Genomic DNA, 12,848 nt, shown 5'->3' with positions numbered 1-12,848 from the left:
GTGTTCAGATCCTTGTGTGGTGTGTGAACCTACAAGTTCTCCAGTATTGTTCAGTGGATTCAGCATAAGGCAAAAAAACTATTGCTGAAATTAGAAAATCTCTAATTAGTAGCAAAAATATTTAGCAAACAGGGAAAGAAAAAAATGTGGAATATTGATGGGATAAAGGGAACAAAGGAATTGAATTGATATCTGAAATAGATTAAAACCAAAAGGACAGAGTGGGTAAGGATTAGGGCGCATGTACTGTGGGCTGATGAGGTGGTCTTGCCACTTCTCATGTCTCTCCCTTGCCTGCCTCTCCCACACCTTGCCTTCACTTTTCCTTCCTTCCTTTTAATCTCCTTCTCACTTTTCTTATCTATTCCAGTCTGAAGTTTCTGAGACCTCTTGTTGTCTTGATTACATTCATTTTTGCACTTGTCTTGCTGTTTAGACCATAAACTCTTTTCTTTATACAAGTAGATATTGTTGCAAGGAAAACAGGCATCTGAACATGTTGCTGCCCAAATTCTGATACAGAATCACAGAATTGCTCAGGTTGGAAAAGACCTTAAAGATCATCAAGTTCAACCACAACCTAACCATACTATCCTAACTCTAATGTAAATGATAATTTCAGCCCTTTGATATCTCTCTGTGATGCTCTTTTTATTCTCCTGCTTTTGAACACAGCTCAAATGTAAAGCAGGTGGGGCTGGCATGTGAATGGAGCGCCACAATTGCTTTCTGTGCTTTGAAAATGCCAAAGCCAAAGAGGGAGATGAGAACTCACTTGTTCTCAAGCAGTCAGGAAGCGAGTGGAAGGAAGGAGCTGCACTGTGCTGAACCAATGAGAAACATAGAGTAACCATGGATCGACATCCTGACACTGCAGTGTTTGTGTCTTGGCACTGCAACAACACCTTGTGATAGTGAGTTGTAACAAAACAAAGCCTGTCAAAGCCCAGCCTAGAGATGTTGCTGCCTGTTTTACAGGTAGCGCTTCAGTTCTTTCTGATGAAAATCTAGCTCTGTATCGTGGTTGAATCTGTATCGTGGTTTGAACTACTTCAAAATGTTGCTTCTAGCTTTGCTTGAATCTAACATCAACTATTTTTATCGGTAGCTGCTCCTTTATTTCCAATGGTGGAAGGGAAAACCATATGGTATCCATATAAACTCTGATGTCCTCTCTGCCTTTTAGACTTTCTGTTGTGGTAAATGGGAAGTGACAGATAAGTCAGAGCCAATTTCTGCTCTCATTTACACCCATGCAAATGTGGTGGCTTTCTTTGAAGTTATAGTAAATAGGGGTGAGTTTTAACAGTACTTACTTGACTTTTTCTGAAGTGCTCTCTTGTGGGGTTTTATCTCTATGAAATACCTGAAGATTTACAGTAACTCCATTTTTTCCTTGTCTTACTTCATTTTATTGACTCAAACTAAAATTATCACAGATTAAAAATAAAATATATTACATAACTTTGACTTATTTTTACTCTAATGTGTATTATTGGACAGTGCTGCAAAGCACTGCACATTGCAGAAGCCCCATGTGTTGCTCAACAAGAGCACCACCGATCTTAGAAGTTTCTTGCAGTCTACAAAAAAAAAAGCCAGAGATATTTCTGTTTCCTACGATGAAAGAAAAAAATAAATCTAAGGTACTGGCAAGGTATTAAGCTAATGCACTACCAACCCACCCCGACTCAGGAGTGTGTCAGGACAGTATTACTACTGGAAAGAAATTTGTGCTTTTCTCGTGTATGTTTCCAACAGTAGTGATGCACTTGCCCTTTGTTAGTTTTTTTTTCAGGGAACACATCACAAAGCTTTCAGCCTTATATCCAATGGAAACCAGTCTTTGTTAAAATCAGCCTCACAGCTGGCTTGTATGGGTTGAAATTCTTGGTCTGGCATATGGACTGTTTGACACTGGACATACTTCTAAATGAGAGTGAGAGATTGTTTGACATGCCAACTCCTTTGTCAGTACTTTGGTGAAGTTATTTTTGAACAAATCAGTATTCATCTTCTTTCCTGTTGCTGTAGCTTAATATTAATGTCCTTGTGTGCAATGCTTTATACAGAAGAAATGTCTTAGAATACTTCATTTCAAACATTGTCAAAGAAGCATTTGTTGTATTTAGTGTTTCATCTATATTTGCTGAGGCTGTGTGTGGAATAAATTCTAGAACTATCTCTTTAGATCAACACCAATGTAAATTCTATTTTATTTCAACAAAATAAGGTATGAATTTTCCCTTAGGGTAAAAAAAAATTTTGTAACTGTACTAAAGGAAAAGGCACTGATGTCTCTTCCTAACTCTGCTGCCCCATTTCTGAGGAATAGTGAACAATTGGTCAGGCACATTTTCATTTCTTAGTGTGTAAGTATCAGCATTGTACATCTGTCACTACTCAGGTGTATGAACTGATGAATGAGTGCAGAATGCTTTGAAATCCTTAAGTGGAAAAAGCTATTGGGAAGAAAAATATTAAATATCAGTTTTCTCACAACAGTCACTTAAAAGGCATAGCTTCCTATAGAAGGTAATTCTTACTACAGAACCAGATTTTAAAATTGAATGTGTCACACAGTGTCATAAAAGTAGCATTTTTAATTACTCTAACTTATCAGTTGTGCTATTACTGGAATATGGGCAATATTCTGTTACCTGTACTGCAAGGAATGGATTAAGCAACATAAATTGTATTAATGCATTTGGTAGAACACTGTAACATATTTGTCATAGCAGATCAGTTCTTGAACCAAGCCTACCTTAACAGATTCAGCATAATACTTCAGATAACTACTACAAATGCAAAGGGCTGCCTATTTGTATAAATTAGTTCCTTTGGTTTGTTTTCAGGACTGCCCTTCAGATGTTGGTGACTTCAGAGCACAACAATGTTCGGCCTACAATGATGTCAAGTACCAGGGGCATTTTTATGAGTGGATCCCCGTGTACAATGACCCTACTGCACCATGTGCCCTGAAGTGTCAAGCTCTGGGAAAGAACTTGATTGTGGAGCTTGCCCCAAAAGTACTAGATGGTACTCGTTGCAATATGGAATCCCTGGATATGTGCATCAGTGGAATATGCCAGGTATGTTCATGGTGGAGATCTGAGTTGCTTTTGCACATGGAGTGGACGCTTTTCGGTTATTTTTCATCTCTATGCATCAGTTTTCTTTCAAAGTATCTGCAAGTACAACCAGCTGGATCGTAGCTAACTCACTTTCTCTTCTATGCAGAAGTTCCTGATTGCCTTAACCACTGATACTCAATATCAATATCAGGTCAATAACATTCACTCATTCTTATACTGTAGCTTTTAGTCATGTAAAAATTACAGAAACTAGTAATAATCTCCTTCTCTGAGTATTGCATCTCATGAACTCTGCTAAGGAGAAAATTTGATATATGATGGGCTCCTGCTGATTATGGTGCGTGTGTGTGTAAGTATGTTTGCTGTATGTGTTGCTCTTGTCTCTTCATTTCTTTAAGAAGCTCATAGTTTGTGCAGTGAATATGCCTATAGTAGTAGTATTTCTTTTTTTAACAGAGTACATTCTAAAGATCTGAATCCTAAGTTCCTGCGATCCCTATTGTGTATTTGCAATTTATAGATTTCAGTTCTAGAGAAGAGGTTCCGCCTCTGTTAAAAGCATTAAAGATAAGAAACAAGGCTTGCTCAGCTGCCAAATTCTTGATTTACATGACTTCATTGGGGTTATTCTTTGATGGAAGAAGTAGTCTCAGGCTTTTGAGATCCAGCCACTTAAGACAGATGTCCCCAGGAATCTGATAATTGGGTCAGAAGCTCCAAGTGCCAGAACAAAACTGGTTGGCAGATGGGTAATACTTCACACATAACCAGCTGAAGCTTCTTTGCATTTTCTCATCTCCAGGCTTAGCACCTTGTCAGGAGGTGTTGTATCTTTATTGACTGTCCTGGATCAGGAGCCCTAGCCTCCCTATGACCTTGAAGCAAAGCCAGACAGCAGCGTAGGATCCCAGTATTTTGTGCTGCCTTTGTAACTGGGGAACAGAAATTTATGAGGGAAGGCAGTATTGCAGTTCTTAGGCTTGAATGTCATCATTTTTCACCCCAGTTTTAGTACTAGCCAGCTGCTGGTCATTCGGCGTTGTTCCTAGTTCCATCCAGTCCTACCCCTACTTTTCTCCCTGTATTACCACATTTGTTGTATCAGCTTAAAGGCTTTGGGCAGTTGGAAGCAGCTATGGTTCTTGTCCTTGCACACCCAAGTAATTGTACAAATGTGCTCTGTGTACCAAGTGTATAAGAGGCACATAAGGTGATATTAATAAGCTTAACATAACAACTTTCTGAAGCTTAACATAATAACTTTCTTACTTAATAACTTGTAATCAGTCATTCTGAGTTTTTCCAAGGGTGGTAAACATTATTACACAGGCTGAAGTTGAGACTGAATTAATGGTATGTTACTGATATATTATTATAATTAGTTTTTTCTCTCTGACTTGTTCTGTCAAACGCCTAAAACACATGCAGCTCAAAAATACAGGACACAGCCTGATGAGCAAAAGAGCTTCATTGTGGGGGAAAATACAACGTGTTTGGCAGAACTATGGTGTGCAGGTGACAGCAGCATTAATATATGATCTGGACCTTGCTGTGAGTACTTGCAATACCAGTCATGCCAACACACAATGCATCTGCTGCCTCTGTAATTGAAGAAGAGTTCCTTACAGTCTTGCCCTTCAAGAGACAACATTTGTCAATAGTATTTCACACTGGTGTCCATCAGTGTTCATTACACTGTGTATTTAGATAGGATGTACCTTTATACACACTAAAAACACTTGCAAAATAATACATTTCTTTCGCAATATTGTTAGTGATGTTTCCTTATTTAATACAAAATTTGAACCTGGAGGATACCAATACACTTTGCAGATGATACATCTACAGAAGCCTCTGCTGTTTGTGTCTGTTGCCGCACTATTATGCTGAATCTGATGTACTTTGAGGTCTTGCAAGAATAGCTTGGAGATTTTTTTGTTTGTTTTTAGTAGATTTGTCATTATCAACACTTGCAGTTTTATTTACTGAAGACCTTTGAAGTCCTTGGTTGTTTGAATAACTTTTTTTCTCTTTGTGGGGCAGAGTGGAAATGTTGGTTCCTTGTGAAAGGACTGCACTAGGGAGGGCTTCCTCAGAAACTGACACCAGTCTTTGTTACTACTCCTGTTTAAGCAGGAAAGAAAACAAATTGACATCTAATATTTCCTGGAAAAATATTGTTGTTTAGTCAACTTCTGTTAAGAGAGAGAGAGAGACAGCAAAAACCTTGATTCTTCAGTATTGTTGCTATAAGATCAGTCTGTTGGGCTTTGACATGTACTTGGCACAGCCTGTAAGTAACTTGGCAAGCACTTTTGCAGTGAACTCATCTAAATAAACATGTCATACTGCTGATGTGGATATCTTCGCTTTTATGCCTGGGAGCACTGAAGAGTGAGTATAAAGAAACTGAATTGCTTGAGTCCTTTTCCAAACTGGTGCTGGTTTTGCTCTTTTATTGTCTCAGAATGTTGGCAAGTTTTATAAGATCTCAGTTTCCCCCCCCATAAGCACTTCATCCATTTCCTTCCTGTTGGTAAGATAGGGATGCAACACAAAGCTTTCCTCTCAGATTCTTGTTCTATCAATCTCCTGGGCAGAGCGTGAATTTAAATGTACAGAGACATTAAGTTCCCCATGTCCAGCTTCAATTCTGATTCTCTTCATTTCCCTTAACAAGTACACCCAAACTAAACAACAATGTCCAAAAACTAATGAAACAAAACTGGTTTCTGGGTAAGAGTTCTGTGTCTTTGGGGAAAATAAAATCCTAGGGTGGTGGAGCAGAGAAAAGTTTGTTGAGAAAGTTAGTAAGACATTTTGGGGTTGTCTGAGGCTTAATTCAACTTTTTTTTTTTTAATTGTTATTTTATTCTATATATTTTTTAATTTATTGTTTTTGTCTGCTAGTGCCTTTCTTCTGTTACCAAAGCAAATATCTGGGGTTTCTGTGCTAAATAGGGACAGGTCAAAACTTCACTGCTGGGGAGGATTTTCACACTTCTGATACTTTTTCTACTCTCTGTGCAACTCCCAACACATTTTTTCATATAATATATTCCTGCTGTGCCCATCTGGATGTGGGTGGAGACATTTAAAAACATCTGCATGTCAGACATGTGTGGGCAACGCTTACCCACTTACTCCGCCTGCATTGGGGCCCTGCCTGGCCTTGATTTTTGTTTTTAATTCTAGTTTGTGATTTTTTTTTTTCCTACCAAAACGCAGAATTAGGTCTTGTTTCAGTACCTAAAATGGTTACACTGATAATTTTTCTAAAGTGGAGTAATGTGTTTGGACAATAAATACACACATCACCCAAAACCACACATCACCAGTCCGACGGAGCGGTCTGAGTAGTTCTGTCCTAGGCTGTCACAGTTAGGTCAAGGATGATGTAAATCCTCCGGTGAACTTTCCATTTAGTGTCAGTGAGTTGTTTGTGCTCCAGGAAAGGCAGACACTACACTATGCTTTGTAGCATATGGCATAAATTTAGCTGACATTAGAACACATCTCATATGTCAAGTGGAGTGCCGCTGACTTCTGCCATGCTCCATGTTTCTGTCATGTGTCATGATATACCAAGAAGGTATCTCACACACTTGCCACCAAAGTGCTTTTACCCTTGATGTACATATCTGTCAGTTTTCATTGAAAGCTGTTGCTGTAAGCCTTTGGAAGACAGCACATTTTTTCATGATCTTGTGTGAGCTCTGCTTATGGTTACAACTTAAAATGATGGAGGTTTGATAATGTCTTCTCATTCTGACTCCCTCTGTTCTGAGAGCTGCTTTCTCCCAGCTCTCTGTTCACTTTGGCTGTTTTGCATACATCCCCTGTGGGTTCCTGTGGATACTTCTTATTGCTTCTGTGTTAAAGGACTGCCCAAAGTGCACAGGAAGGTCTGGTGTTCAGATACTGAGAAAGGGACATTTCCTTTCCATCCTATATTACTGCAAACTTCCCAGTGAAAAGCACAGCAAAGAGTAAAAGATTTCATCTCATTTAAAAGTATATGTAGGACAGGAATATAATACAATATTGTATTGTTTAATAGTTTCTAATTTTTTATTCTTATAATGCAGAATGAGGCATCAAAGAATATTTTGTTTTTAAAGGAGGGATTTGGCTCCTTAAAAATACTAATTTTCTTTTTTCTTTCCTGAATTTACTCTAGTGTTTAACTTGAATTTCAGGAGTTTAAATAGCTTCCTAGATTTATATCTTCTAATTCTTACTCTTTAGAGTAATCATACTGAAGGAGTTTTTACTTAAGATAATCTTTTCTTTTATTCTACTTGGAGTAGTTGGTCCTCAAGTAGCAGTATAAAAGGACATCAGGGAAAAGCAAAAAACAAAAACCAAGCAAGCAAACAAAAAAACAGCAGCAACAAACCACTTGCAGGCTCTTTTTTATATTTAAAAATAAAACGTCCACATTACAGTTTTTGCCTTTCATCTCTTTAGCCTTCACACCTCAAGCAACTTACAGGAGGAATTGATTTTGAGGTAGCTTACTGTTAAGCCAGCCTTCATATTGCATCCTTCCCCAGTACCATAAATAGCCCATCAACAGCATGCAGTGCCGGGACTCCCATGCAGAGACCTGTACTCCATCCACATAATTCTGCAGACGCTCGTGCTGGCAGACTGGACCTTATCCAAAATGACTATGGGATTTGCTCACATAGATTCAATAAATCTTTCTAGCCCAAAGAACTACATATCAAAATCTCCGTGTGACTGTACACGTGACATCCCATTAAACCGAGCGGGAGCTCCAGCTGCAAATCAGCTGGGAAACATTGGTGCCTGTCCAGAAGTCCCATGGAAGGAGAGGGCTGAGCACGGGTTACCATGTCCTGTGTGACCAGCCAAGGTTCTGCTCTGTAGACTCCCAGACTTGGCTTCCTCTTCCATGGAGGCTCTCAGCACTGCCCAAGCCAGCAGACTGCACTGTAAGAATTGCACTTGAACCCTTTTCATGTCCCAGCCTGCCGTGAGATAGCAGCTCACTTGAGATCATATTGGCAACCTGCAGGAGGGCTTGTGTGGCACAAGGGGTGCTCACAGATACTGAAAATGTCATTTGGAATCTCTTGCTTTTAGTTAGCAGCTGTTCACTGCTGCTAGAAATTGTCATCTCTTTTCAGACCTTCTGTTTTTCTCCACACCGCTGTTTCTGGTGGAGGATTACTGCCCATAGGGATTTCTTACTGTCTGAGTTTATCCTTTCTGTCAGATAGGGGTGAGTTTTTTCTAATCTCCAGTTCCTTATCTCTATGTCTCTTTTTCTAAGTGATTCTTTGCCAAGTTTTGTTTTGTTTTGGTGAGCTTTATATAAATATGATTTTATTTTCCAGCCTAGCAAGGTCCTGCAGCATGTGAGTGTGATAAAGTCAGTACAGTAACTCATGATTTGGATATCTTGTTGAACTAGAGTCTTCAGATCCCCTGGTGCTGTGGCAGATATGGCTGGAACCAGTCAGAAAGTCAGAAAAGTAATTTGATTCCATATATTGATTTCTTTTTCAATACCATTCTCACAAGGAGGAAGTCCAATGGGAATTTGTGTCCTACCCTCCATGTCTGCATATGTGTTTTTTCTAAAATGGGAACCATATAGGAAAGGGTACCTGCTCTCCTGCTGGGTGGTCCTATGGGCTTTCAGCTGCTCCAGCATGTGGCAGATCCTGCAGGAAGACTTACATGTTTTGGAACCACTTTGTTTGATAGCAGTGGATTTGCAGAATTACAGAACGCTCTTTAGCCTCCTGCCTTCACATATGAAATATCTGTAAAAATACGTGGACAGTCCATTTAGGAGCCCTTCTGTATGCAATGAATTTAATGCACTGTATATTTTACCTTTCATTTTTTATTGCTTTGCATTCTTTTTCTATGTATTGAAGGCTGAGAAACCTGAGCATGATGGTATGTCTGCTTGTGCCCATCGTTCTGACATATTTGTTGTCCTTTGTTCTGAGTTTTGGATATTGACACACTTTGGCCTCACTCCTTGCTTTCTTATCTACAAACAACTGAAAACACACAAGAGACACCTTCTTACTCCCAGCTGGGTCTGCTGCTTCACCGGCCCTGCAGTGATGGGCTGGGTGATGGACTCAGTGTCAGTGCATGCTTAGAGTCCCTGAAGGGGCCATGTTCTGCTTCTTAGCATATGCTGACAGCCAGGTCAGCTTCTTGGGGCTGCTGCTGAGCTGTGCTAGCTCTGTAGTAGAGATGTGAGACCCAGTGCAACGGTTCAGCCTTTGATAGGCTGAGCTTAGTAACAGAAGAGTTGTAAGACAGAGAGTTGTGAGGCCATATAAGGACAAAATCATGGCTAAGACCAAATTAAATCTTCAGTGTGGATAAAGCAGGATTCTACCTGAAAGTAGAAACTCTTCTACGTTAAATAAATACAAGTAACATTCTAAATTGGAGGAATGTCTTGCTATCTCTTCCTGTTTGTAGAAGTTCATTTAGTTGTTGATGATGAGCATGGGAAAGAGTGGGAGGTTTTTACTGTGTATTCTCTCTATGGACATATTTTATCTATGTAGAAATAAGCTACAAGCTGAAGCTATCACAAAGCAAGGGATGTGAGCAGAGATTGCACAGTAAATGAATAGATGGGCTCTGAATGTCAGCCTCTGGATTCTATAGCAGGGCAAATGGAAAATACTAGCTAAGGCAGAGCAGAACTTTCCCATGATGAATTTTATACTTATGTTTTTATTGCCATAAATTCCCATAGCCATATTTAAAATTAATTATTTGTTGTGTGGATGCAGACATTCCTAACATCTGCCTGCACTGTGATTCTGGGGTAAAGCAAGTAGAGCAGGAGAAAATGCAGCAAATAGCTGACACTGATGCAGTGAGATCTGTGTAGTGGGATAGCAGATGTGCCTGTATAGTTAAATACAGATTTAATTTTTCTGAGTTTTGGAATTTTTAGTGTGTCTGTCTGTAAAACAGAAATTCTTTTTCTTGTGAGTGAGACCCCAAGGACTTTAATTTTCCCTCTTGAGATTGATTCTAAGAAACTGCAATGTAGATTTATTTTAGTGAGCACATAGGAATTTTTCACTATTTTCTTGTTTCTTTTACTAGTAGGTGTTGAGGTAAAATGTATGTCCTTTCTTAGTTAAGTTTCAAGACTTGGAAATCATTTTTGCCAGAAACAATACTGATGGCATCTTGTACTTTGTGCAATGCTGTTAACCTTTGGATGTTTTTCTTCTATTTCAATCTGAATTCTGAGAGAATAGATCATTTTGTTATGACAACATGAGCTCTACTGTCCTGGTGGTATGGCAGTTCCATCCCCTGGCTGGATTTGTTTGGTGTAATATTCACTCAATTCTCACTCAATATTTTTCACATCTTAACAAATTTCACAGGCAGTGGAAGCCAACTGTGCCTGGGTTTACACCTTTCAGTCTCTACACCCTTCAGCAGTTCAGTAGCAGTGATACCGTATCTTTGTGAAGAATAATTGTCTCTATTTGTGCATTCTGCAGTGCAGCTCCTTGTTTCTTTCATGCATTGGGCATATCGGGCACTTCTTACATTGGCTGAGTTCTTACTTTTGTTGAATTTGACTAAATGTCACCTGTACATTTCTGCCACTATTTGCAATCTATTTAATGAGTACACACAGATGTGCATCCTTTGAAATTGCCAGGCTAGTGAAAAAACAAAAGTGCAATTGTACTGAGAGTGGATTTCATCTGGATTTCTGTGTAGTGAAGCAGCTCCAGAAGGGTGCTAATTATGTCACTGTGAAAGGTTGGTAATTGATTTTCTGCTTTTATTTTATTAAAGTCAGTCACATTGATAAAGAGCATCACTTCCCTACATTGATCTCTGCCTGTTTCTTGGGCAAAAATAAAGCAATGAAAAAATGTTGTTAACTGATGTTATCCCCTTAATCATCACTGATAAATGAGACTATCAATCAAAAACACTATTGGAGTCATTTGAGAACAATATGGTAGCATTTAACACATTTTTGACTTCAGCATGGATATTTGCTGAACATTTAAATAATCTAAGACATAGTAGATAGGGAGAAAGAGAGAAACAACAACACTAGTGCAACTTCACAGAATATATTTATCTGCCACAAATAAGAACAGCAGAGTTTTGGTTTCTTGTGTTTTTGTTTTTTTGTTCTTTTTGTAGCTTCAATTTGGACAACTTAGTATTTTGTCTTTTCTGACTGTACCTAGATCTCTGGCTCCAGAGGACAGAGAAGCAGGGAGTCCTTTTCCAGACAGAAATATTGTATATAGTTGTAGGTATTGCTGTGTATAAATTCATATTTTCAACAGCAGTAGTGATAACAGTTGGTGCTTGTTATGCAAAATCTTGGTGTTTTTTTCTCATGTTTCACCTCAGTGTTCTTGTTATGTGGAGTGTGAGTACATCTTCAGGCTCTTTATTCAAAGCATGTAATCTTGAATCTTTAGCATTCCAAAAATATTTCTTAGGATTGACACATAATACTTTTATAATTGACAACTCATGTCCCTGGAGTATATTCTGTAAAAAATGGTGTCATACCTGTGTTGAAAGAAAGTGCCTCCAGATGGAGATGAGTAGTCAGTTAAGGGAATAGCCATGTTACAGGGGCCTAAAGCAACAAGCAAAAACTGACATTTCAAAACCTGTATCTGCGTTGCTCTGCATGGGCAGTTTCTAGTCATTAAGGGTACACTGAAGGAGGACTGAAGTTTGCTAGGTTTTTCTTACAGAGCTCTTTTGCTGTATGGGAATCTGTCATAAATTTGTCACTTTGCAGTACTTTTTTCATCACAGTTAACTATAAATATTTCCTTAAGAAAGGAAGAACCTTGAGTTTAACAGATTATATTTTGACCTTCATAAATCAGAATTAACATGCCATATTCATTTCTTCATTTAAGTCTAATGCCTCATCTTGAAACCCTTCTAAATGTTAAAGAAACATCTGTGGAGGCTTCTGAGCCATTTTTTGGATTTATATCTGCAAAGATATTTGTAATGTTCTGCAGTCACCTCTAACACAGCAGCAATTTCATTAATCTTTCATCTGTATTACTATATTTTATACCCTGACCTTTTGCTCTTCCTCTGCCTTTCTGAACTCACATGAGCATTCTGAGCACACCACAAACATTTCACACCCCTCAGTAGTGCATTTCACAATAGCACCGTCTGGTTCAGGAGTTTGTTGCGGCAGAGTGTTTCTGCTCACTTGTGACAAAACAGTCATATTCTTTTGCATAGTGGAAAAACAGAAACATACTGTAATGTCCTAAAATAGTCTCATATCATGCACCAGTTTGAAAAGAATCTCTGTCCGAATTCATAACCCCTCATTATCAATTTATTAAATACAGAAAGTAATCATGTCTCAAAACTTTTTTTAAATTTCCATGTCCATTTTGCTAAACAATGGTCACTATTTCCCCAGCTGCTTATTTGTGTAGGAACTTGCAATATAGTCTTTACAGTACTTGAACCATTTTTTGATTTACAACTTTTTTTCTGGATTATTCTTTTAATTTGACGAGGTCCCAGTGCTTCTATTACATGGTTTGTATTGTCACTTGTTTCATTTATGCAGTTTATGTTATTATCACCTAATATAATTATTTTTGACTGTACCCTAAAAGTGTGCAGATGTTTTCCCAATCTGCCTATAATATTTATAGCTGATCCCTTTGCTCTGTAAACAGCTAGCAATGTGGGCTAAAT

General features: G+C 38.5%; 1 protein-coding gene across 14 annotated transcripts in view; it reads left to right on the top strand.

Annotated features, from left to right (window-relative positions):
* Positions 1 to 12,848, top strand: part of ADAMTSL3 (ADAMTS like 3) — a 188,618-nt gene that overhangs the window by 96,465 nt on the left and 79,305 nt on the right. For 13 of the 14 annotated variants that reach the window (XR_007379190.1, XM_048956750.1, XM_048956741.1 and 10 more), the window contains one exon: positions 2,856 to 3,092. Coding sequence is in view for 13 of the 14 variants with exons in the window: in XM_048956750.1 (XP_048812707.1) it covers positions 2,856 to 3,092 (237 nt within the window). In the remaining variant the exon portion in view is untranslated. Of the gene's footprint in view, positions 1 to 2,855; positions 3,093 to 12,848 lie in introns of those variants that run through there. The other variant, XM_048956753.1, reaches the window with a different exon arrangement.

This window comes from Lagopus muta, chromosome 10 (genome assembly GCF_023343835.1).
Source record: "Lagopus muta isolate bLagMut1 chromosome 10, bLagMut1 primary, whole genome shotgun sequence".
Classification (NCBI taxonomy): Eukaryota; Metazoa; Chordata; class Aves; order Galliformes; family Phasianidae; genus Lagopus; species Lagopus muta.
This window is presented reverse-complemented; position numbering and strand designations above follow the sequence as displayed.